We start from the raw sequence: 27,880 nt of genomic DNA on the forward strand, positions 1-27,880 counted from the left end.
AGGTTCCCTAATTCTGTTTTAGCCCCTACACTGTTTAATAGCAGTGTTAATTTGCCTAGTTCAGTAGTAAATAGTATTTGTATTATAGCCTCATGTATTTAAGCTGATGTCTGTGGCTGTGATTGGTGAATGGTGACATCTGTTTACCGGACCTGGTCATATGGAGGGGAAACATCCAAGTGGAATACATGAGAAATTTCCATCCAAACATAGAAATTCCACCCAATGTAGAAATTAGATGTAAATGTCCTTTTGGGGCTAAATGAAAGTATGTTTAGCTTAGCTGTATAGTGAATTGGGCTACAAAGTTTACACTGAATTATTACACTGAATTAGTCCGATATGTATTAATCTTAGACAATAGAGCTGATAACTTCATATTTCAATATAGGTTACTTTCATGTGGATAAAGATTTACGAATCTGTGTGGGAGACAGGCAGAAGAACATACTCAGTTAGACTGGGTGTCATAGAAACGAATTAATGGTTAGCATGAATCTATTTTCAAATCACATTGACAGAGCCTCCATTAATTTCTATTTTGAGCAGCTTTACCGGGTTTGGAGAAGGATGACATAGCAGAAAAGCATACACAACTAGCTTTGATCTTAATGGGATTTAGACCAGATTGTCATCAGCTGTAAACTGTTTTTCAACATCACTTTTGAATACAGTATTACTGTATACAGCTTTACTGAATACTATGCTGGATCTGTCAAAGGCTCAACCATTTTCCTCGCCCCCATTTCTTTTTTTTAAGTTTAGCATTCAAATGTACCTAAAGTCTTGAGAGATGCAAAATGACCATTTTATCACTAAAAATGCTTCTAGAGTAAGTTTCTTTACATTCACAAGGAAGGTAATAATGCAACGTTTTCTACAGTTGCAAATTAGTATTATAAAAAATATTTATCTAAGATATCCTTTGTCAAAATCACATTAAAAAAATCATTTTCAGTCCAGTGTTATGTTGTGTTGTTTTTGTAGGGTGGGTAGGTCTTTCTGAGAGGAACCGTCCCACAGCTACTGGGACATGGAAAGAACAGAGAATACTATCAGGGGCAACATTAGCAAGTCCGGTGTACTTCAGCAGTCAGAAAACCATTGGCGAAGTCCAAGTGCTTTAACAAAACTGAGCAATCCTTTACTTACATCATGCCAGGAGTGGAGATACATGCTGCCTCTGCATCACAGGACAGCCACCATATCCAATGTATGCTCTATCCAATGCAGGTTTCTGCATGGGGCAAGCCTTGCAGAATATAGGATGCAGTCAGTTGGTGAAGAAGAGAGGCTGGGATGATGAGGGAAGAGGACAATGAGATCTGCTCAGCCCATCAGGTAAAATAGGAAGGGGTGGTCACATGGGTTGCCAGCAGTGGGCCAAAAAGGTTGATTGATCCATGCAGCACTCCTGATGGGGTCAGGTATGCCTGATTGTTGAAAGGACCTAACCAGTTTTCCTAATTTGAGGTAATAACCTAGATTCAATCCTGGGTTGTCCTGAGCATACGTCATAAGCTGCTCCACCTGGCTGGGGTTCCTCCTACAACCCTTGCCCTTCGGGAGTCTATGACTGGATGACTGGGGTAGACAAATGCACTATGATATGTCTAATACATGGACAGTATTGGAACAACCATGTTTTTTCGTTGGCACTGACCAGCAGAGGGCAGAAACCGTGTAGGAATTTCCCTGTTGCTTTTCCAAATGTGCTTTTCCATCTGCGGTTGATGACCTGACCTCAGATAATAGTAACAAGAGCCTCCAGAAACAGAACTGTAAAATCTATTGAAATGTCTCATCTCACCAGAGTAATTCTGCCTAATTGTACCAATTCCAGCTCAGTCAAATGACGACTGGTGGTGCCGAGTTTTAATAAATAATGAGAGACCCATTAATGCAATCATTGGCCACTTTCTTCTAGTGTTCTGAGACTAATGGACAAAAGTTGAGGAAAGTGGCAGAACAGGCAGCCCTAGGCAATTGAGCACTCATTGAACTGGAAAGATGGCAGAAGTTCCTTCCTTTCCTAGAAGCTGTTGATAATTATATTTTTTTAATTAAAAAAAATCCATACCACAATTTGTCAAAAGATTGCATGGCAGTCTAAAATATATTGGGATGGTGTTGTGAATGAAGTGCTAAAATTCATTCCCTCTCTTTAAACACTTTTTAGCCCCCAAACCCCCAGTGACTCTTTATTGAAGTCTGTACTATTAGCTCTGCTACAGTTGTTAACAACAGAAGCAGTAGTATGACCCAATATCTCTTCATATTGAGAGAAACAAGGAGCTATGCAGTAGTACCTGGTGCCCATTGAGGCTAGTAGGGCAGAAAACAGGTAGCCCAACAGTAATTTTGAGCCAGAGCCAATGACAGGTGTGGGAAAATGATTGCTTGTACATGAAAGCATGAGCAAAGTTCTTATTGTTGCAGGGTGATTTCATAGCTAGAAGCATCCTTGGAGCATGAACAGCGCGTGAACAGCTCGTGCTGTCCTATATGATTGGCTAACGTAGCATGGCCTGATGCTAGTGCGAAGGTCCTTATCTTCTGGCTTAGAACAAATTGCTTGCTTGTATTTTGTATCTTTCTGATTTCACACAATAAAAGCTGTGCTGCATTAGCCCTATGAGCAGCCATATTTCGGAACCTATCATGGTGCGAGACTGATTTTTCTTTGGATGCCGAGCTGCAACTCGACAGACAGGTAGTGCCAATTCTAGTTTTGCCCCTACTGGGTTCTATAATGCCAACACTGGTGCTAAGAAGGAAGAAATGGACAGGTAGTGCTCCCCCCCCCACAGGTTGCAAGTAAAAAGGCAGGCAGGTAGGGTCTGGCTGAGGGCAGACTGAGGTTGGTTAGTGGAGCACTGAATGAATTTTATTATTTTGGTCACAGACCAGTTCCAGCCCACAAACAATATCAAGGAAGTCATAAAACATGATGGGGATACATTTGAATTTGCAATTAGGTATAACAGGGACAATACAGATATAGCAACAGTTTAAAAATATATAAATTAAAACTTAGTCACTAACATATCATTTAAAACCTTAATCATTATGATAGTACAGCTTGTTCCTTAAGTTTTATGGCAATCGCACAGAATTTGGCTACCCTTAACGTGATCTCAGGATTCTTGTCCTCTACGAGGAATTTTAGACATTGAAGTTCGGATTCATTTGGAGATTTTTGCATAGCAGGGGTAATAAATGCCGAGCGTGTATCCCCGTAGAAACGGCAGCATAACAAGGCATGAGAGACAGTTTCAATCTCCATCAAGCCGCAGGGGCAGACTCGTTCCGTGTATGGTTTACCCTCAAATCTGCCCTGCAATAAGGCAGATGGCAACACACTGGTTAGTGGAGCACTGTCCCATTTGCCTTGATGGGCCAGCCTTCGCCACCGGTATGCAGTTGTGGCTGTTGGCTATTGGGACTGCTTGGGCCAAAAACAGTAGGTGAAGCCAGAAGTCAAATGCAGGCAGAGGCAACTAATTCCCACTCTTCCTTACTGAAGGCAGACTGAGGCTGATATTACAGTGCTCTCTTCTGCTTAGTGGACTTGCCTCTCTACATGTGGCATGGGGGAATTCAGCATTGACAGGGGTCTTCCTTGCATTGCCAAACCACTTCAAATCTCATTTGCAATGCAGGCAGATAAAGGCCATGCACAAGGTCCAATAGAAATTCAATTTAAGCAACAACGATGAACTGATCTCTTGTTCAAATTTCACTCTTTCCAGATTTCTCCTACTAAAAACCTTTATAGTAATGCTGCCTTTGTGCCAGCGCTTTAAACTTGGATCATTAATTGCCCTTCCTTTCTTTTATGAATATATATATATATCTGACTTTTCTCTTCATTGTTATAGTAAATTAAGAACTACTTGGGCTGGTAGTAGAGAATGTTGTGAATACTCATGCTAGAATTGCTTTAACAGTGCCAATTAAGCCTTGACCAGAAGCACTGATTTATTTTTCAGAAGTAAAAGGGTTAAAAAAAACCCCTGAAAGATTGCATGAAAGATACCCTATCATTTTTCTGGCATGGCACCAGTACTACTAATCTCCCAATTTAATCATATTCCCTTATATGGGCATTTTTCTGGAGAGGTAGGTAAGTTTATTACTCCCCACCCCCATTCATACATCAATTTTATATTGATCCCTGCCAAGCTTTTGTCTACAGTGAAGAATATTTCTATCATAGGGTGCTCTGAATGTAACCATTTGGCATTAATTGCTTCCTGATTTTCTTGTTTTCACTATTAATTTTATGTTTTATTGTGTTCTGGCTATTATGCTCAGAATGTTTTCTCATTGAAATGATGGAAAATTATAGTGCTGTTAGAGTGGGCAAGTCATGTAGATTCACACCTTGTGTTGAGGTAGAAGTTCTATATTGGAAACAGAGAATCGGGTGCAATCATATGCATGGTTACACAACAGTAAGTCCCACTCATCGCAATGTGACATAAGAGTACAGTGATACCTTGGTTCTTGAATTTAATCCATTCCAGGAGTCTGTTTGACTCTCAAAACGGTTCAAAAACCAAGGCACAGCTTCCTATTGGCTGCAGGAGCCTCCTGCACTCAATTGGAAGCCACGGATGCTGCATCAGACATTTGGCTTCCGAAAAGCATTCGCAAACCGGAACACTAACTTCCAGGTTTGCGGCGTTTGGGAGCCGATTTGTTTGGAAGTCAAGCCATTTGACTACCATGGTACCACTGTATATAAGATTGTAGCTGGAGGCACATCCAGCAAATACACTTTCCTAAGAACCTAAGAAGAGCCCAGCTGGTCACATCTAGTCCAGCATCTTGTTCTCACAGTGGTCAAACATTTCTCTATGCAAAGCTCACAAGTAGGGCTAGGATCTCACTCTAGGAGTATTGATGGCATTTGATCAGAGAATAAAGTCTACATACCCAGATACCCCAACTGTGATAGTACTGATGCCCCAAACTGTAGGGCATCTGGAATTGCCTTGTGCACTTTCAGTAACAGATAGAAGACCCTTCACTGAGTTTCCAGGGATGTATCTTATCTATGCAGACTTCGGCCTGCACATCTGCAGGAAATTCCTCCATCAAGTTATGTAGGTCCTTCTGGTATTCCTCATCTGGGCATGAGGACAAGGGGACTATAAGACGTGCTGTTGGAGAGTTATTTCTCAGACACTCATATGTAGTTCAACTTGTTTATGATGACAGCCCCTCCCCTTTTTTGGCTTCTTTAATTATGATGTCAGGATTGTTTCTGAGGCTGTTGATGACATTCTCTGAATAGCTGAGACTGAGTAGGAAACTAGTCCTAAAGTGGAAAGAAGCAGAAGTCCCAGTAAAGGAAGAATGGATACAATAACTTATGGAATATGCAGAAATGGTGAAATTTACCGGAAGAGTAAGAAATCAAGATAACAAACTTTTTATAAAAAATGGTTTATTTCATATTTACAGATAAATTGTAAACAGATAAAAACATTAGCAGGATTATTGTAACAACCTGCAGTTTCATAAGAGTATATATTTATAGTAGATAATTAAATGAGCAAGTTAAATGAATTTGGATATTCAGAAGATATTTTTAAAAATAAATTTAACCGCAGAAAGAGGGGGAAGGATGTCAAATTTTGAGATGTTAAATTGATTGTAAAACTAATGAAACTAATGAAATGTATAAACTTGAAAAGTATAAATAAAACCTTTTTTAAAAAAAGACATTTGATAATATTAGAGAGAAAGAAAGGGGGGACTGAGTAGGAAACAATGTTGTTTTCTTATTGCCTCAACTGGGGCATAGTGGCAGAAGCAATTTGGTAAAATTCAAACATGTGCTTTATTGATACATTTTTGAAAATGATATTGTCAGTGCCCGCAAGGAGTTCCATTATAGCATGCTTAATCACCCGTTAAAGTTTTCCAGAGCTAAATCCAGGAACAGAACCTGACAGATCCTATTTATGATATTATACTGTAATGTATAACCGCAGAAAGAGGTAACGTTTTTATATAGAGGTACATGTAACGTTTATATAGAGGTACATGTAACGTTTTTATATAGAAGTGCCCATGTGATCACTAGAAAACATCTGTCCCTGAACACATTGGGCATTTAAATCAGAAATGGCCTTTTGACTGCCTTTAATCTGCCTCCAACTTGCTTTCAGTGTAGCCTTACCATATTTCCTTGGCCATGTTCGACAGGAGAGGCATTTCTAAGGAATAAGGGCAACATTTTGCTCAAGGGGGTTTCCTGACAGAGAAGTATAGCAGTGTGGAAGCATTCCTGGCAGGCAGCCACTGTGGAGGGTTTCCACCCAACCCCCAGCCAAAGCAACAGCTTCTGCTTTGGGATTGCTTTGTGCAAGAGTTGGTTGAGCAAGAGATGGGGAAAGGAAAAGAGAGGAAGTGAGTGCGCCTGTACAAGCATGATAGTGAGCTGGACAGGATACACTAGTGGCTTATGGCTGGTGGGTTCTACAAGTCATCCACCAAATGACAGTGGATTGGTACTTTATCAGCAATTGTGTTTGCTGCAGATAGGCTGTGGTTTCCTGCCGAAAATGCAGTGTTGGAAAACAGGCACATTTGCTCCTTTACCCATATACACTGGTCTAGGAGCCCTGATTAGGTACAGCCCTATGACGCATTAAGGAAGAGTATCTGTCACTAACACTTTATGTATGCATCTGTTGTGGGGAACACCAGCAGTAAGCGTGTGCCTGCTTAAAATGTGGAGCTGTGCTTAGATTCTGCTTTGTTAACAGCGGTTCCGAAACACTGTCACAGCGCTCACCTGCTCAGGTAAACTGCCTGATGCGTGAGACATCCTAAAGCCATTTAAGGAGGGAAGGGGGAGTTGAATGCCCATGGCTGCACACGCTACCACTTGTGGTGATGGCAATTCAGTGCTGTGTTAAGATGCAGACAAAATTTGTACTGCAAGGGTGTATGGGAAACGCAGTGGAATGTATATTGTGCATTGAGGCATAGTGGTCTGTCATAATTGCTCCTTCACTGATATGAGGCCTTCACTGCTCTCCTAGGCAGCAGTTCGCCTTATCTTGCTAAGCAGTCTTATTCTGCTAAATCATGTAACTTGTCTGCTTGCCAGCCTAAACATCTACAAGAGATAGTGTACAGGTGTACAATCAAACCTCGGTTGTTGAATGTAATCCATTCCAGAAGACCGTTCGACTTCTGAAATGTTCGACAATCGAGGCATGGCTTCCGATTGGTTGCAAGAGCTTCTTGCACTTGAGCGGAAGCCAAGTTGGACGTTCGGGTTCTGAAAAACATTTGAAAACTGGAGCATTTACTTCCGGCTTTCAGCGTTTGGGGGCCAAAACGTACGATAACAGAGGCGTTCAGGAACCGAGGTTTGACTGTACCACTTTGGGAGGATCCCAGCCTAAATACCTGTAAGAGATAACAGCTACCTTAGGAGGGTCCCACAATTAACGATCATGGGAGTGGTGATAGGCTCATTCTTGGCAGTTGAGAAGGAGATGGGGGAAGGCTAAAAAGAGGAAGCGAATATGCCTGTATAGATATGATAGAGAGATGGACAGGATATGTCTGTGGGTTATGAGTGCTGGGTTGTACAAGGCATCTGTCGACTGACAGCAGTTTTGCACTTTATCAGCACTCATGTTGAAACAACTCTTGGGCACAGTTTGCACTTTAAGTGTGGAGGCTGTATTAAATCAGTCCTCAGGATGGCCACTATCACATGTGTTCATGTGTAGCACCACTTGAGACTTAGTAATTATTTTGAATGTCACAGCAAGCTGCTAAAATGAAGAAGAAGAGAAAGTGGCCACTCTGCACAATGAACCACAAGGCACAAATGGTCCCTTATGTGATAACTGCCTTGGGACATAAAGTGGCTTTCATGTGGGGACCATAATATAGAAGCCAACATCACTCAATACAACTGATGTGTGTGTGTGGGGGGGGGGTAATCTGCCTGAAGCCTCATGTACAGTGGTACCGCGGGTTACATATGCTTCAGGTTACATACACTTCAGGTTACACACTCCGCTAACCCAGAAATACTACCTCGGGTTAAGAACTTTGCTTCAGGATGAGAACAGAAATTGTGCTCCGGCACAATTCACTCTAGTCTAGCACATTTGCTGCAACATAACACTGAACAGAATTCTAGCCTCCTTGGGAATGAGCACCCACTTGCAGCTCCAAGCTTACGGCAACAAGACGGTGCATGAACCACCCTAGCTAGGCAGAATAGACAGCCTCCCTGTGGGACCACCCAAGAGCTGCATGACGAGAGAGAAACCCAAACATTTCCATGCACAAGTATCCAAAATGAAATGCATTTCCCCCCCCTGCAAGCAAATAAAATACCTTCTCCAAAGGGGTGGATGTAGCCAGCTCACTTTCTGAACTGGGACCGGAAAGATACTAGCTCTGGTGCCTAATTCTACATGAGATCACTTGGATCATTAATTCTTTCAATTCTTTCAATTCAAGAAGTCCAAGGAATATTCTCCAAATAAAATTATAAAAGTCTACAATAGTTATCCTCCAGTCCAACATCACAACGTCACCTCCAATATTAGGAAACATTCGATCCATTTTCTTTATTTCCTGGATGGAGGAGAAATTTGATTCAGTTCACATTTAAAGGTAAAGTTGCCTAATTAATACTTTTCAAAAGAGAACGGCAACTGAAATGCAGCCATCCTTCCAAATCTGCACATTTCTCCAGCTGAGTATTGTGCACAAAAATGCATACACTAAGGGAAATGTTTCTGTTAGTGAAAACTATATAGTACAATGTATGATACTGGGGGAATTTGCTTTGCAAAAATGCATATATTAGAATAAATACTCATGAAAATTCTGGTGAATTTTCATCATGAGAACTTTTTTAAAACAACAAGAACAACCAGGGCTGTCTTACCCATAGGTGCAAGGGGTGCGGGGTACCCGGGTGCCGGGTTCTCAGGGGTGTCAGGCCGAGAGTCGAGTCTGGGGAAGAGCCCACCCAGTGGTTGGAGCGCCACGGCGGGCTCTTCTGCTGTGGGCGGCTCTGCGCCACGGGTTTGGGGGTGACCGAGCCAGCGAGAAGCTGAGGCAGCCGGCCGGCTCCGCCCTCCTGCGCGCCTGGGACTGGACAACCGGGGGGGGGCGCACCAGGCGGATCTTTGCACCCCGGTGCTGCATATGCTTAAGACAGCCCTGATAACAACAACAACAACAACAACAACTTGCAGACTAAAATGGAAATGTAGCAAACTGAAGGTTGGAAAAAATGAGAAACCGAAAGAAATTGAAATTAACATGTTCACCTATCCCTATTTGGCACTGAGCTTACATTATTGTTGTGTTGTGAGGTAACCGAGAGTGGTGTGTTTCCTCCTTCTGCTTTCCATTAAACATTTCTCCAATGCTTTGCAGTCTCCCTAGCTGCCCACACTTCCTGATCTGAAACAGCCCAATGGGAGGAGTTGTTTAAACATCTTCCTCCAGCTTGAAGAAGGTGTGGGAAGCCCTGGAGGCTGGTTATCGTGTCTGAGTTCAGTGCACTCAGTGATTTTGTTTCTAAGGGGAGCCTTTTACCATTAAAAACAGTTCCACAATGATTTCTTTGAAAAAATGATATACTTAAAAAATAAACAGCTGTCTACTCTAGAGCATGGTAGACAGCCTCCCAGGATTCCCCTGCTTAAATGAAAGCCCATCCAAAGAAGTTATGGGGTTTTCAGAAAGTGTGGGCACCTGGCAAGGCTGCAGAATGCACAGCACTGGAGATAAGATTTGGGGAAAGAAAGAAATGATGCTCATTTGGTCACCTGAAAGGCACAGCAAGCACAACAAATACCCGACACCCTATGAATGGGATCACCACTGGAATTTATCCTCCTATTTGATAATGGTTGGCTTGTATCCAGGGCAGTTCTACATTAGCATCCTATCAGCACAAGGATTCCCACTTGCACCAGGGGGCTTCCCCCGCTTCCTCCTCCCTGCCCTCCTCCCCATTCACTCCCTAAATCTGTTTTGGGTGTTCCCCTAAACCTCTGGAGCAGAATTGAGGAGGGCAGGGGGAGGAGATGGAGGGAAGTCCCATTGTGGAAGTGGGAATCCTTGTGCTTATGGGATGCTTCCTTAGCACTGCATTGGATATAAGCCTGTGAATTCAGTTTCTTCTCCCATTAGTTGATGGAGAATGGCCAAAGAAAATGGGGAATAAATTTTTGGCACAGCCCTAGCTAATTGCCCTTCATTGCCCATTGCTCTATAGAGCTGTTCAATATGACTGTAAATTAATGTGCATGCCCTATAACATCTTGGAAGTACTTCACCACCACTACTGCTGGGGTAAAGGACAGCAACCACATCCAGAAGAGGATGTTGACTGGAAATATTCTAATATTGGGAAATGATATATAATGAATTGAAAAAAAAATGTTTAAAAGTACCTTTCCAAAAAAAACCCCCAAACAAACACCAGAGTCCTTTTTGTTGGGGATAATTCAGAGGGAAATTCCCAGGTGTCAAAAAAGACTATTTATGTATGCCACTGACCACGGCCCATGTCTTGTCAGCCCCAAAATGGAAGACGAGTGAGGTCCTAGTCAAAGAAGAATGGCAACTTAAACTAATGGAATACGTGCAGCTTACAGACTTAACATATAGAATAAGAGAACAAGAAGAATGCACGTTTAAATAAGACTGAAAAATGTTTACGGAATATAGGGGTACAAACTGTGTTCATTTAAAAATGCTGGTAACATTAAGATAAATTCAACAGTGTAACTAAGTTTTGATAGATGTAACAAGGGATTATTGAATGGTTTAGTTCATGTAAAATATGCAGGGTTATATGGTATGCAAAATGAACCACCAAAAGAGAAGAAGGGAAGTCATTGAATTAAGGGCGCTGTGGGTTAAACCACAGAGCATAGGACTTGCCAATCAGAAGGTTGGCAGTTCGAATCCCCGTGACGGGGTGAGCTCCCGTTGCTCGGTCCCTACTCCTGCCAACCTAGCAGTTCGAAAGCACATCAAAGTGCAAGTAGATAAATAGGTACCGCTCTGGCGGGAAGGTAAACGGCGTTTCCATGCGCTGCTCTGGTTCGCCAGAAGCGGCTTAGTTATGCTGGCCACATGACCCGGAAGCTGTACGCTGGCTCCCTCAGCCAATAAAGTGAGCGCCGCAACCCCAGAGTCGGTCACGACTGGACCTAATGGTCAGGGGTCCCTTTACCTTTACCTTTAAATGGATATTTTGAAATGTAATTTAGAAAATGTAATAAAAACTATATATATATATATATATATATATATATATATATGCAGGTTTTGGTGTCTTCGGGTGTCTTCCCGTGTAAGAGTCGGGGTGTCTGTGCGACGTTTCGACGAGGTCTCACTCGTCATCTTCAGGCTGGTGCTTTCGGCTTCTTGTTACTGGAACAGAGCTCTGTTCCAGTAACAAGAAGCCGAAAGCACCAGCCTGAAGATGACGAGTGAGACCTCGTCGAAACGTCGCACAGACACCCCGACTCTTACACGGGAAGACACCCGAAGACACCAAAACCTGCATTCCTGTACCCGTGAAAATCTACGAAAGCACATATATATATATATATATATATATATATATATATATATATATATGCAGGTTTTGGTGTCTTCGGGTGTCTTCCCGTGTAAGAGTCGGGGTGTCTGGGCGACGTTTCGACGAGGTCTCACTCGTCATCTTCAGGCTGGTGCTTTCGGCTTCTTGTTACTGGAACAGAGTAACAAGTAACAAGAAGCCGAAAGCACCAGCCTGAAGATGACGAGTGAGACCTCGTCGAAACGTCGCCCAGACACCCCGACTCTTACACGGGAAGACACCCGAAGACACCAAAACCTGCATTCCTGTACCCGTGAAAATCTACGAAAGCATATATATATATATATATATATAACAAATAAAAACTATGTATATAGGATGTTGACTGGTAGAAGCAGAGTAGGAGACCAGTACAGGGAGAAGCAATGTTGTCATTGTTGTTGCTCTTTCACTTTGAGTATCAAACGGACTACAGCCACTCCTTCCTGCATAGCTTCATTGCTCCACAGTTCCATTAGTTCTTGTTGCCTGAGAGAGTTTGTGTTAAGCAAACCAGGCAGCTTCTAAAACATCACCGTGGTTTTCCTGTTGCTGCTGCTACAGTTTAACATGACTACAGTGGTACCTCGGGTTACATATGCTTCAGGTTATATACGCTTCAGGTTACACACTCCGCTAACTCAGAAATAGTGTTTCAGGTTAAGAACTTTGCTTCAGGATGAGAACAGAAATCGTGCTGTGGCGGAGCGGTGGCAGCAGGAGGCCCCATTAGGTAAAGTGGTGCTTCAGGTTAAGAACAGTTTCAGGTTAAGAACAGACCTCTGGAATGAATTAAGTACTTAACCCGAGGTACCACTGTACTTTTAAAAATCTGTTTGTTGTGTGCATGCACACTTTCCATCAGAAGAGAAACAATACCATCTCCCACCAGGGGCGGAGGAAGGGGCGTGCGGTGGAGGCGGATTGCCCCGGGTGTCTTCGCTGAGGGGGGTGACATTTGGCAGTCGCTCGCTCTGCCCCTGACTGCAGGGTGCGCGCACTGCTCTATGCACCCAAGCAGCTATCCCACACCTGGGAGGGCACCCTCTGTGCCCCGCCCCCCTTGGGAGCGCACCCGCCCTGGGCAGCGCGGGCATATGCTGTCTCCTATTTTGATATTTTACCCCTTGGCTCAGAAAACACAGCCAAAAAACCTTATCAGCATATAAAGATGGACAAAGCTGAAACACCACACTGTCCCCAGTCTCAGGGGGCAACAGGTACAAACAGCAGGTATGGAGAGCAATTTGTCGGAACTGCAAATGACAGCAATTGAGCCAAAATGCAGGTCCACTGCGACTGCAGCGGGAAGCAATCCAAATCTGAAAACAGAACTTTGCATTTCATATACATTCTGATCCAGTGGTGTTTTAAGATTCCAGAGCTGTGGAAACAACCCCTGCTGACTACTCACTATGGGATGCTGATGAGAAGCAGGGCAATATGCTCTAAGCAGGTGGGAGGGCAGAAAAGCTGGTAGCTGTGTGGAAAAACAGCAGGGATGTAAAGGATTCTCATTATGGAATCAGGAACGGGACTCAGGCCACCTTAGGCTCACCAGTCTGGTTTTTCTTCTTCTCGCCTCATTCATGCTGTGCCCATCATCACTTCTCAGCCTTTGGGCTAAGATCGAGTGGTATTGTAACAGATAAAGGGCAGTGGGTCAATTCACACATGCGCAAAGTCACTTGATCGCTGGTTTCTATAGCTTGCAGTTAAATGGACAAACTGCTGGCATGGAAAAGCTCTGCCCACAATGTTAAGAATAAATTATTTATACCCCGCCCTCTGGCTGGGTTTCCCCAGCCACTCTGGGTGGTTCCCAACGGAATATTAAAAATACAATAAAACTTCAAACATTAAAAACTTCTAAAAGTCAGATAGTTGTTTATTTCCTTGACATCTGATGGGAGGGCATTCCACAGGGTGGGCTCCACCACCAAGAAGGCCCTCTGCCTGGTTCCCTGTAGCCTCACATCTCGCACTGAGGAAACATCCAGAAGATCTTTGAGGAGGACCTCAGTATCCAGGCTGAACAATGGGGGTGGAGACGCTTCTTCAGGTATACAGGACCGAGGCCATTTAGGTCTTTAAAGGTCAGCACCAACACTTTGAATTGTGCTCGGAATCGTACTGTATGACCTGTGTTCTGGCTCTTTCACACATGCATGTTTTTCACAGATATTTCAGGCAGGAAGTGATGAAGAGGCCATAGTATTCTCTCTGGCAATGTGTCTGAAGCAGCTGGGTTTTGGATGCTTTGTGCCAGTAAAAACCTTTAGTCATCTAGGCACTTTGCATCTAATTAGCATTCCACGCCCATCCCGTTTCTTAGCACAAAAGTCAATACCTCATAAAATGAGTGCTAACCTCACTGAGAAGTCTCTTATGATTGTTTGGGCAAGCACACCATAATGCCTCTCACTTCAGCTCTTGTCCTCAACCCTCAAGCTCCATCTTAATGAAAGCTCCTTTTGTGCAAACCAATCTCTGCATCAAACTCTCTATCTCTAGACGCGTATTCTGTTCCATTTCCTCGGCTTTTGATCTCGTGTGGACAAACAAGTTTTTTTTTGCAGGAGGGAGGGTGCACACTCTAGGGAAAAAAACATTTTTGATATTTATAGGGGCATTCAGCTGTTTTCTATGCACATTTAGCATTTATAAAAAATAATAACAATAATTCTGGCCAGAAGCCACCTACTAATTCAAAAGGAAGAAACACATTTATTCAGAAAACACATTAAGACGTGTGCAGGAATTTCAAGCAACAGGAAACAAGCTCAGATGCTAAGAACAGCCGGGGTGGGGGAATACAAAACATACCTTCAATCAAACTCAAGGCCACCCATTTAGCTTCCTTCAGTGGGGCACCCTCTACTAAACAGCATCAAGCATATTAACACAATGGGGCTAAGTTGTGCCATGGCCAGCCCAATACATTTTGGCACTTGAGGTGGAGCCCAACATGGAACCCCCCTCCCCACCAGGGAAGAAGGAGTGAGGGAAGACCTACTTCAGGAACAAGAGGAAGAAAGATTGACACTGGGATTTGCTGCCGCAGTGGAGCCTGACGCCTGAGGCAGTCGCCTCACCTTGCCTCATGTGTGGGGCAGCCCTGAGTTGTGCCATCCCCGATGTTGTGATCTCCTCAGTACTATTAGAAGTGCACTTCTAGTACCTGCTCTGTACCTGCACACACTCCAGGAAGTTACAGTGGTACCTCAGGTTACATACGCTTCAGGTTACATACGCTTCAGGTTACAGACTCTGCTAACCCAGAAACAGTGCTTCAGGTTAAGAACTTTGCTTCAGGATGAGAACAGAAATTGTGCTCAGGCGGCGTGGCAGCAGCAGGAGGCCCCATTAGCTAAAGTGGTGCTTCAGGTTAAGAACAGTTTCCGGTTAAGAATGGACCTCCGGAATGAATTAAGTACTTAACCTGAGGTACCACTGTACTTTCTCAGAAGAGTTTGATGTCTTGTGTTTCTGATGAAGCACCCCCAAGGATGAATTCAGATGACATGGTTTCCAGAAATGGGACAGCTCCCATGAGGATCAAGCTCAAGGTTTTAGCAAGAAGCAATTTCCATGCATATGCCAGTCATACAACGTGCGTCAAGTTACAGAAATGATTTGCAGCCGCTGTCCTATGCCTGCCGTATGAAGGAGCCTTGACCTTGCCTCGTTGGTGAGCTTTGACAAGGTCACGGAGCCAAGATGGTGTTGGCTGCTGCAGATTGAACTGTGCCTAATACAAAAAACACAATTAGGATCCTCGATCCAGATACGATACGCGGTGTCCTCGAGACAGCCGTTTCCACATTGTTCCGTCTACCCAGTAACCTGGGTTATAAATGGACAAGCATTTATTGTACAACAAAAGCTAAGGATAATCTCTCTGAGGCTAGTATAAACCCTTTCACTTCTAGCAACAAACACTCTTTGGACTTCAATGCCTGGTACGATGGTATCACATCCACCACAGAAAAGGGTATCTTCAATTAAATGAAAACAATCTTTTAGAGAATTGTGTTCTCTCTCCCTCCACCTCCACCGCCCCAATTTCTCTTTCTTTAAACTTATAAAGTCATACCCACATGTTGTTTGAGATTGTGCTTTTTTCCTTTGGAAACAAACGTTAGACCTGACAAGAGCTGGCAGGTATGATTCAAAAGGTGCAGAAGTCCCCCCCACCCCCATCCTGATCTTGAAATGTGTTCTTTGTAATGTGAAATGTTTCAAAGCTATTTTGTTGCTCAAACATTTTTTAATGATGTGTGCCTTGTCACCTCTGATTGGAATGAAGGCCTTTAATGTCCGGGTTCTATTTTCTTGCACTGTGGGTATCTAAGGTGAGTATTCCCTTCTCTTCCAACATAGAGAGGCTACATTTAGTGCAAGGCAGACATATGAACCAGGGAACTAGGGAACAGAGAGCAACTACAGAGAAATTGTTCACGCACAAAATACAGAATAACTCCAAACCGTCCAAACCCTTTTGTTTCCAGTGTACTTATTTATTCATTTCCATATAATAAAGGTAAAGGTAAAGGTACCCCTGCCCGAACGGGCCACTCTTGACAGACTCTGGGGTTTGTGCGCCCATCTCACATCTATTGGCCGGGGGCCAGCGCTGTCCAGAGACACTTCCGGGTCACGTGGCCAGCGTGACAACGCTGCTCTGGCGAGCCAGAGCCGCACACGGAACGCCGTTTACCTTCCCGCTGGTAAGCGGTACCTATTTATCTACTTGCCCCCGGGGGTGCTTTCGAACTGCTAGGTTGGCAGGCGCTGGGACCGAGCAGCGGGAGCGCACCCCGCCGCGGGGATTCGAACCGCCGACCTTTCGATCGGCAAGCCCTAGGCGCTGAGGCTTTAGCCCACAGCGCCACCCGCGTCCCTTCCATATAATAAGCATGGTTATATCTTTGAAGTCCAATCTTTTTCAGTGATGTTTTTCTGCTTCTTTCTTATTCTGGAAGAATGAGCTTGGCTGTTCTGACTTTGGTTGGATTTTCTGGATCCATCATTTATAGAATGAAAGAACAGTTGTGCTGGAAAAGTTCTGACTGTTGAAAAGTCTGACCAGTATAGTATCACTTGTTCTATATTACTCCTTGCTATGGCACATGCCACTCAAATACTTATTACATATTAGTCCATATCTTTCAGACTACATTTAGGGGGCAGGTGAATTCCACGGCGAGTGCCAAAAAAACTACAGAATTTGGTTCTGGGTACTGAATCCAGAATTTAATTTTTAAGAACAAGTTTCTAGGCCACATAGTTTCTAGGCCACAAGCTGGCTTGTGGCAACCTCTAGTGAAATCTCTGAAACTACAGAGGAACCCAGTAAACTTCCCAATGCTCAGCCGTTATGGCTTCAGTGGCTTACAGTGCTATCTGAGCCAGGTCTACTCAGATGTAACTCCTATTCAATTCAATGCAGGTTAGTCCCAAGTAAGTGGGGTCAGTGTTGCAGTCTTACATAGCTCCTCATTTCTCTCCATGGTTACCGGAAAGAGAATAACTTGTTCCAAATAAGCAAAATTATGTAAAATAAAAATAAAAATTATACAGATCACAGAATTGGTGCAGAATATGGCTAAACATTTTATTTTATTTTATTTTATTTATTATTTTATTTTATTTTATTTTATTTATTATTTTATTTTATTTTATTTTATTTATTATTTTATTTTATTTATTATTTTATTTTATTAATGCAGAGTATAGACTGCCTTGGTATTATGCCACCCTGTCTGTGCCAGCTTAAGCTGAGCTTTGGGAAGGAGACATGAGGCTCTGGCAGGGTCCTAGAGCCCACCCACCTCCTTCCCAAAGCCCGATAAGCACTTGCTCAGCTTTGGGAAGAAGAAAGGAGGACTCTAGAACCTCATCAGAGCCCTACGCCTCCTCCCTGAAGCTGGTCCAGTGCTAAATGGGCTTCGAGAAGGTGCCTTCCTCAGCTGCACAGTGTGACCGCAACACTCACACTGCCCTAAATCTGCCTCTGTACATAGCCAACAATGTGGTAATTGTGTGCCATAGTGCAATGACTACTTCCTTTACTTTATTTATTTATTTATTTAATTTCTATATACGTACATCTGTACTTACCCTTGAATAAAATGAAAAAGGGAAAAAACAAAATGGGAGGGTGCAAGCAAAAAGAAGCAGGATTTTAAATACATACCTCAAGCATAAGGGGGTCAGTTATATAATGGGAGCATGAACTGCTAACTGTTTTTGTGTGTGTGTGTGTGTGTGTGTGTGTGTGTTTTAAAAAAGCTCAATGCTGATTGTACTTCTGTTGTCACAAAAAGGGAAAAGGTAAAGCCACAAATCAACAACATTAACATAAAGAGGGGAGGGGAGGAAGAAGCGCACTTCCTGGTAACAAAGAATATTTGCCACATTTGAATGGATTTAAATCACGCCTTAGGAGTCAAAAAGCAGAAACAACGAACTGACTCAGAAATGCTGGCAGTTATTTTGAGCCTTCATTGAAGATAGACATGGTGCTGGGAGTCTGGGAAAAGGTAAGGATAATTCCTATGTTTTGAAATGGGGAAAATTATTATATAGGAAATTATAGACCAATCACTTTAATTTCAGTATTTAACCGTATGCTAGAATATGAAACAGCTGCCCTTTGTGCACATAGCAGTAGTGTGCCATTAGGAACAGCCAAAATGGATTTACTTATACATTGAAGTGGAACGTTTCTTTAGGTGGCATAAAAATGGAGGGATTGCACCAAATTAGGTATGGTAAACTCTGAAAAATCAATAGAATGAAATGCAAGAAACTCATACGAAAGAATAACTAAACATGCAATGGAGGATAACCAGCTCAATTTCACACTCCTGTAAATGTGGCTAATGCCATTTAGAATGCAGCAGGAATAATAAATGTATGGCAAGGAGGACTTCCTGGTCCAATGGTGACTCACAAGCAAAGGAAAATGCTTTTGATGGAGGCCATTTGTGGTCAGAGTGGCCTGGTTTGGTCTTTTTCTCTCTCACAGCATGCTGAGCTAAGCCAATGTTTGCCTTAGTGTGTTATCTGAAGCCAGACTCATGGTTCAGCTTCCTCCTCAATAACCATGCACTGTAGCCAAGGTTTTTCTCTAGGCTAGGCTAGTCTAGGCTAGGCTATTCAGACGACAAGCTCAGTATGATGTGGGAGGGGAAAAAGACTCTGGAGGAACAAAGTAGCTGTGAGGTCATCTTTGGGAAGCTGCAGATTTGCATGGTTTGGATATGCCATAGTTTGACTTACCATGACAGTCAACATGTCTTGATTGTAATGCTGGGTTTGGGTTTGGGCTAGATCCCTTGGCATCCCTTCCAGATGACTGATTTGTGATTCTTAAGATTTCTGTGAATGGGCTTCTCATCAGTGTAGGTTGCCTGAGGCATGCAATGGACTCGATCATAGTTCTGGCAAAGCTGCCAGTAAAGGTAAGGTAAAGGACCCCTGGATGGTTAAGTCCAGTCAAAGGTGACTATGGAGTTACGGTGCTCATCTCTCTTTCAGGCCAAGGGATCACATCACTTTCCAGGTGATGTGGCCAGCATGACTAAACCACTTCTGGCACAATGGAACACCGTGATGGAAACCAGAGCGCATGGAAACACCGTTTACCTTCCTGCCACAGCGGTACCTATTTATCTACTTGCACTGGTGTGCTTTTGAACTGCTAGGTAGGCAGGAGCTGGGACAGAGCAACAGGAGCTCACCCCATTGTGCGGATTCGAACCTCCAACCTTCTGATCGGCAAGCCCAAGAGGCTCAGTGGTTTAGACTTGTTAATAGTTCTGGAAAATCTGCCAGTACCTTCGCTTTGTTGGGTGGAGATTAGCTGATGAGCAAGTTCTTGGCCAGAGACAGTTGTAAATGGGGGGAAGTCATTTTGGAGAAGGGAATGTGCCTTTTTGATGGCAATGTCATCAAGCTATGTGTGTGAAGAAACAGGGCCAGCGCAAGACATTCTACCACCTGAAGCAAAGCTGCCACCACCCCACATGCTGTTCCCTTCCAGTGCTGACTCATCCTTTCTCCTCCTCCTTATGACTTTGCAGCTACAGCAGCAGTGGCAGTGTAGATGTTCTGTGGCTATCCAGGTTTCCCAGCTGACAAAGCCTCATTCTGATGAATGACCCTTGGGAATGTGGGGTCCTTACAGAGCAAAGCAAAGCAGGGTGGGCCAGGCAGCCTCAAAGATATCTCAGCAAATCCTTTTTAGATTTAAGAGTAGCAAGCAAAGTTTAAACATTAAAAGCTAAACCTTAAACAGTATTTGTTGTGGCAAAGTATCAGAGGGGCAGGCAATCTCTGAACCCTTCCCCAGAGCAAGATATGGGTGATCTGCTGCTACTGAAGAGTCCTGTAGGAACACAGCTGACCACTATTCTGCAAGAACAAGGGGCAGCAGCATTCCTAGCTAAATGGTGGTGGTGTGTGTTCAAATTCTATGCCCATCCTAACCAGCTACTTGATGTGAAGACCTCAGTGCAGCGAAGAAGTGGGTTGACCTTGCTGAGGAAAGGAAATCTTAGGATGCTGGTTGTTCTCCATGAAATCTGACATGGATGCAGCAGGTTTGGAGGCATCTGTTGCAGATTCATGGTGCACGTTTATAAATGCACATTTATAAATGCACACAAATATTACACAATGACAGTAAGCCTCCAATGACCTCCTACCACAGCAAAGCAAACCCGGACAAGCACTGCACCCCTGAAACACTGCATGATTTTGGAACTGGGGTGTATGCAAAAGTATGTTCAGCCTCAGGGTAGGACATTACCCATTCAACTTTCTGCTGTTCTAATATTGAAATTGTTGTCCTTATTCTAATCTTGTCACTTGTCTATTCTCATTTCATCTACACATTTCTGATTCCTTCCAGGAATGTCTTTGACTCTCTCTCAAAGATGTCTTTGAGAGAAAAATGTCTTTGGTTTTTTGGAACTATGAAAAAAACCAGAGAAATAAAATTTGGGGAAATGTACAGTGCTTCAATGGATGCCTTTTGAAGCCTGTTTTCCTGCAGGGGATCTTCAGACCAAGAATCCTAATTCTTGTTTAGCCTGTATCTCCCAGATGGAGTTTATTAAAGACATTTGCTTTGTGGAGATGGACTGTATGACATTCTCTAAGCTGCTTAGGTTTCTGTTGGGCCATATTTCTACCTGTGTAGCCGCTTTCTGACAGGAAGTGCTGTTGCCCTGGAGCCGAGTCTCCATGGTAACACTCGCTTTTCAGACACTCAGTTGAAAATGCTAGTATGAAGAGAGCGAGACTCATGCTGGAATACTGATTCAACCCAAGTGTCTGTAACACAGACTGAATTTTAATACCACTCAGCTACCCCATGGGCTAAAAATACACACCATTCATTCTCTTCCTGAACTTTGGTAAGCATCTTAAACTGACTCTGCTTTTGCTGTAGCTTCTGCTGAGATTCAGAATTTCTATGAATCAGCTACAATTAAGCCAGACTGGAACACGTGAAGAAGTGTCCAACCAAAGAACTGCAGACTAGATTAAGAATTTGCCATTGTTCATGGGAAAATGAAATGGGCTCTTACCCCAGTAACAAGTGAGGTGGTGCATTGTAGTTACCATAAATCTATCTAGTCTATCTAGGCTAGAAACACTGTGTACTTCTTGTTTCTGAAATAAATATATTTCCATAGCATTTCTGACTGTATGCTGCAATTATTGTTATTGTTATCTGTTTTTACTGTGTGGTGTGGGTATCTCATGAGAGTGCCCTTCCAGTGTAGAAGGTACCGTAATTAAACAGAACTTAACTTTTAGCGTTGGTATGACTAAAGCCACTGGGTTACATCCATAGAATCATAGATTTGTACAGCTGGAAGGGACAGGGAGGGTCATCTAGTCCAGCCCCCTGCAACGCAGGAATCTTTTGCCTAATGTGGGGCTCAAACCCACAACCCTGAGATTAAACAGTCTCATGTTCTACCACCATATTTAAACAACTAAATGTTTCTTAGAGTAGACCCATTGAAATAAATAGAACTACGTTGTTATTACACAGCAATAAACAAACAACACATACATTTAAACCAGTATAAAACAAAAAGAAGAATCTAAAACATATTCATATATATTTTTAAATCAGGGTTAAAACACCCACTGAAGAAGACCACAGATAATTCAGATCCAAAGGCCTGGCAGAAAAGAAAGTCAGGTTCATTAATTTCAGTGGGTCTTCTCAGAATAAGATCAGCATGACTTTACTCTGTCCTACTGAAAGCAAGACCTAGCCCCAGCGAACTTCAGCTGGATCATGACCATTCATCACCTCCAGTGACAATGTCACATGATTTCATGTTGCAATAAGTTCAGGCACTGGCCTTGCTTCTAGTTTCCATCTCACTGTGCCAAGGCACAGCGAAGATGTATGGAACAAAGCTGTGGCTTTCTGCTTCTCCTTTTAAGGGCACTTGAAAGAAGGGAGAACCAGCGACCTTTGGAGAGGTAGCGTGGTTAAACATGACAACCTGAACAAATTCTCTTTGGCAGTTTTCAGTTTTCTGAAAGAAAATATGCTCTTTTCTTCACCGACTGCCACCACTGTTATGTCTTGCTTTAATTGAGTTCAGTTGCTCAGATCTCTGCTTCGCACCCCAGGTATTTCTGCTTGGCTGGGATGTGTCTTTGAACTCTGATAATGCCTCTTGCTTGTCTGGATGGAGGATAGAGAGGAGAATGTGATTTGCAGGAGAGGGCAGTAGGTCATGTGGATCTGTGCTGCTCTCCTGGCTTCCCAACACAACCTCTTGCTGCTGCTTCCCAAGGGAGAGAGGCAAGGCAGCAGGGCGCTTGGCGCAGTGGCTGAAGGGTCAGACTGGCTCTGCCACCGAATTCACACTGTGCCAAGCTCCCTGCTGCCCTGCCCTGGAGTCATAGCTGTCAACTTACAGATTTGAAAATAAGGGACCAGCAGCCTCGAAAATAAGGGATCAGCAGCCAAAATAAGGGATTTTCCAAGCACAGGTACGTTCAACTTCTGAGCCCCTCCAAGCCAAAGGCAGAAAGCCCAGCCAGCAGCCAAACAAAGCCTCAAGCGGTGGTTCCCACAGTGCAGCAACCCAGCAAAGGGGATGCAGCAAGGAAAACCACCGTCACCTCTCCGCTGGGAAGCGCTGAGCAAAGGCAAGTCCCCAGGCAACGCGGCCGATTTGATTGGCACAAGGCATGCAAGCTCCACCCCCCAGTCGTTCTTAGACTCCTTATTGGAGCCTCCCTCCTCCCTAGCCGGCAGGCAGGGAGGGAGAGGAGCTGCTTCCTTTGAAACCCGGGAAATTTAAGGGACATCATCAATATGGGACAGCAGCGGGACACAGCGCTGGGATAAGGGACTTTCCCGCCAAATAAGGGACAGTTGACAGCTATGCCTAAAGTTTGTCTGCAGACAACTTTTCTGGGCCATGTGGCCAGCATAACTGAACCACTTCTGGCACACAGAACACCATGACATATGGAAACACCGTTTACCTTCCCGCCGCAGCCGTACCTATTTATCTACTCGTGCTGGTATGCTTTCGAACTGCTAGGTTGGCAGGAGCTGGAGAAAGCACTGGGAGCTCACCCTGTAGTGCGGATTCAAACTGCCGACCTTAGGATCGGCAAGCCCAAGAGGTTCGGTGGTTTATACCGCAGTGCCACCTGCATCCCTCTTGGTAAGCAGCAGCAACCCATGGTGTTGGGGAGCTGGGAGGGCAGTGTAGCCCCACCCACCCCCACCTGCCACTACTGTGCAAATGTGTGTAGCAATGAGCCTAGTGTACAAAAGTAAAAATTACATGTGTTGCTCTGCTCACCACTGGCATGTGGTCCCCTGATTAGAATGTGATGCAGAAGAGCAGTTTTTGGTTGAACATTAGTAGAAGCATCTTCACAGCAACAGCAGTTCAGCAATGGAAGCAATTGCCCAGAGGCTGGGTGGCCTCTCCCCCATAGGAAGTCTTGCAGCAGAGGTTGGACAGGCATGTGTGCATTTGAAGAATACGACCCCAGAGTTTTCTCCTCTCCATGCCAAACTGAACTGATGGCATGATGTTTTCCCCATAAGGCAGCAGCAATCTAGACTCGGGTTTCAGTTTCTGTCTTTGATTCTTTGCCACAAGTTTGCGATTAGGCTACACAAATACTGTCTTTCAGTTCTGATTGGGGGGAAATATGTCTGAACTGTGGACTAGAAATAAAAAACAAAGTTGACATCTGTTTGGATTCAATCCCGTTAGATGACAGTTTGGGTTGTTTTCCCAGATCAAAAGTCTTTGTCTCATCAGCTCTTTTGAGCCCACTTTCAAAGTATTTTTCTTTACCAAAATGTTCTCATTATATTCAGCAACTACTCACAAGTTCAAAAAACCCAGGCATGCTGAGTGAAGATTCTATTTTGGGGTTTGTGAATTCATTCCATTGCTTTCTGCGCTTTCTTCTTTTCTCTTCCTCTGTGTCTGTCTCATGGCCTTTTATCTCCTCTCCTATGCTAGCTAGCTCCCATTACCTTTTAGGTTTCACCTATTTCCTCCCTTCCTTCTCCTCCTAACATTTTCTGTAAAATTTGAACACTCTCAAAAGGCTGCTAATCCCTCTTCTGCCTAGTTTGCTTGTCTCCTTTCTTTCCCTGGGAATTGAATCAGTACTTTTGTCTGCTTAACAAATCTTTACACACTCCCCTTTGTATTGTCTAGGGGCAAATTTATTCCAAAAGACAATGAGCTGTCATTTGTCCTCTAGGGCTTTGTGGCATTGAGGGAACTTTTATGGAAAACTGTCCCCAATCTTCATAAATAAAATACCTACTTATACACACACTTAAATGAACATATACAAGAATCATGGGAGGCCTGGTCAACAGGGACAGAGCACTACCCACATTTTGTTATGAGTTATGTGGGTAGGCTGAATGCCTGGACCCCTTTGTAATTCCTGGATCTAGTGCATATTCAATTGCCAGAATAGACAGGTAAATCGCCTGGGAGATGAGCCATTAAAAAGTCAATGGGAAGGTAATCGGCCATTAAGAAAGCCAAATGGGAGGGGGCCCTGTCTCAACTCAGAGATAGTTTAGAAGACAAAAGAGAGTTTTGAAGTAAGTAGAGTTTTAGAGTTGAGTTTAGGATTTGGCATTTTTGCATGATGTCTGGTACATGTGACATTCTGTAAAAGTAAGCAAGCTGGAGAGAGAGTCTGAACCATGGCTGAGGTCAGTTTGAGTCCAATAGTGCAACTATGGGAGAAGCAAGACCCTCTTGGGATGTCAGTACTGTGAACCCCTCCACCGTAGGCTCAGGTTGTATATATGTGTAAAGAAACAACACCCCAGTCTCTGCTGTGCCTCATTTCCAAAGGAAACATGGACCCTGGGTAAGCGCCTGGAACCCCTGGAATCTCACACTGCTAGGATATTGGGGTGGTGTGTAACAGTATCTTTGCAAAGGAGAAGGGTGGGGAGAAAACCATAAAAAGTTGGGCCCCCGTCTAGTGACCCCTTGGCCTCGAGGGACCCCATTAGATGCTCCACCAGGCCCAGTAGTTACCAGCTGCTGCTGAAGAACATTGTGAATGCCTTCTGGCCCTTAAAGCCTGACTGGAATGCTTGATATTTATACACCGAATGCATATAGTTTGGGTACATCGAATCCGAACTTGAGGCTCTTGTTCCAGGAAGTAAGACCTGCAAATAAACTGAGCTGAAATATTTATTTGAGTATATAGAGGCATTATGCAGTGTATGGGGCATTCTCTGGAATTCTTTGTCTCAGTGTGGCCATCATAAGTGAGCCATTAAGCATGGTACATTAGAACCTTTTAGTATCATCACCATGTTTCATCTTGTAATGAGCACCCGCTCTATAAAAATATTTTCAACACACACACACAGGTCCCCCAAACAAATGCTTAGGCCCATCCCAAATCTAACCAAACCCACACACACACACACACACACACACACACACACACACACAATATCAGTACCCCAGATATATGTATTTGCCTAGTCCCATGGTTCATGTTGCAACCTAGCTTTTTGTTAACACCCCACTCTGCTAGCACCGTTGGCTCATCTATGTAAGAAGGAATTTAAGGCAAACCATTTGAATTCCACTCAGCACAAGCTTTCACTGTGTTTGACGGAAGCATTCCTAAGTGCTGGTAGAAGACAGTAAGTGTAAATGTATAAAGGAAGTAAAAAGAGTTTCCTTCCACTGCCAATCAAATTTGGCAGGCAGAGAGATTTGGAGAATATTCAAATGACAGCTCCTAAGTCTATATGGAGATGTCATTGATGCACATACAATCTTGCTGGGCTATGAGATATTTACAGAGAGTTGAAAGTGATTCCCGATATCTTACCCTTTGGTGATGAAATTGCAAAAATGTGTTTCCTTTGCAGTGGTATCTGTCGAGAATAGTAAAATGTCATGTAGGGAGCTGGTGGACCATAGCCTCTGCAGAGCAACTCTTGGTGGCATAGCCAAGAGTGTTTTGGGTCACAACAGAGATCTGAATGTTCATGTTCTAGTCGAATCCAGGGCCTTCTAGTCTTTACGTGAGCAATTACAATTGACAACTTAAAGAAGGTTTGGATAGGTGAAAGGTAAAACAGAAATTTGAGGGTGGGGCGAGTAAGAAGAGGAAGGAGGAAGCCACAGGAAAGTTCAGGGAGCAGGTGGCATACAGGAGGGAGAGCTACAGGGAACCTGAAACAGTAAGACAAGAGCACAGTCTGTGGAGTTTTGGTGCAAAAGCACTGCTTATACAAAGCAGGGAGCTTTGATCAATTCAGTATTGTTTGAGGAATAGCAGCAAACAGTGACTGTCTTACAGGGATCATACATGGTACCCAGAATCAAGTTATTTTGGCACATGAAGCACAAACTCCCCCAAGCCCTTTCACCACCCCCTGGCAATAAAAAAACATACAGTCATAATAAATTAAGTAACCCTTTGACATCCAAAATCAGCATCTTGAGGCAGATGCCTCATTCTGCCTAATGGAAGCATATACATAAGTAAGCATGCACAGTTGCATTTTTAGCTGTATCCTTTGAGTCACTAACCTTGGTTAATAGTTTGATTCCTCCACCATTCTAATGTTCCTTTTATTTCACTGGTGTCAAGTTGGATTTGAATGATGGAGTGTGAGTTTCATGACAGATTCATTTAAGGAGCATTCTGTACATAAATAGCTCTTTTGGCTTGTCCACACTGGAGTTTTCTGTGTGTTTGCATTCCCATTTAATTTTTATAGTCCACATAACATTACCCTCCAACAACATAATTCTTCCCTTGTAAATTTGGGGTTTACCTGATAGAGGTAATCTGATAAGTTGTGGAGACTCAAGCTTCCAACCACTTTACTCAGGGCTGCAGACTATTTGTTTAATTCTTTTGGGGTGGGTGGATTAATTTTCACTTTATGCTATTCCCCTTTCCATGTCTTCTATTTTCTCATTGCTTCCATTACTTTTCTAGCTGTGCTTGGAATGATTTCCAGTGGGGTTTCTTTTCTCTCTCTTTTGATCCATCAGATTTGCACAAAACCAGAACACTGCACAAGCAAACGACATAAAAAACTCCTATGCCAGAATCATATATTGGGCAGCAGTCTGAAAAATTGTGTGCTGAGAATTTACAGTTGCTTTCATTTCTTTTCTAACATGCTAGTAGGGACACATCACAAGCTTGTGTGTGTGTTTCTTTGGATTCCTCAGATTTGCACAAAACTAGAAAACTGCACAAGCAAATCTACAATTTCCTGTTCACTTTTGCATATGTCTTGGGTAGACTAGAAAGGCAAAACAAGGTGCAAATGCATGCCCTGTCAGTACTTAATTGGCATAATGGAATCAACAAATCAGAAGGCGGATAGAAGCACAAAGGGGAATGCCTACTAGTATGAACAGGAAAGATTGAAGTTGCTCTTCAATACTCATTCAAATACATGTGGGAATGGACTACATTGGTCTAAATTGCACGGGGGACAAGTGAATAAATTGCTAAATAATGTTCAAATGTGGACAAGCCCTCCAACTTACCTGCACTTAAACCAATGCCTTGGCCACTGAGGAAGCTGGTACCATGTACAGAGCAGCTCTCATATTTTTCTCAGGCATCGAAAGTTGCATCTGCTTATATTGATCAGCAGCAATTTTGGAAACAAGCCCTGCTGTATAATATCAT

General features: G+C 43.4%; 1 protein-coding gene across 4 annotated transcripts in view; it reads right to left on the bottom strand.

The window, feature by feature from the left end:
- Positions 1–994: 994 nt before the first annotated feature.
- Positions 995–27,880, bottom strand: part of KCNC4 (potassium voltage-gated channel subfamily C member 4) — a gene marked incomplete at its 5' end in the record, with an annotated part of 57,154 nt that continues 30,268 nt past the window's right edge. The window contains 2 exons of one of the 4 annotated variants that reach the window (XR_014221264.1): positions 995–1,026; positions 1,153–1,294. Coding sequence is in view for 3 of the 4 variants with exons in the window: in XM_082228584.1 (XP_082084710.1) it covers positions 1,221–1,294 (74 nt within the window). Of the gene's footprint in view, positions 1,295–8,360; positions 8,626–15,291; positions 15,393–27,880 lie in introns of those variants that run through there. The other 3 variants (XM_082228584.1, XM_082228586.1, XM_082228585.1) reach the window with 3 other exon arrangements.

Source organism: Podarcis vaucheri (genome assembly GCF_965113315.1).
Source record: "Podarcis vaucheri genome assembly, chromosome: 6".
Lineage (NCBI taxonomy): Eukaryota > Metazoa > Chordata > Lepidosauria > Squamata > Lacertidae > Podarcis > Podarcis vaucheri.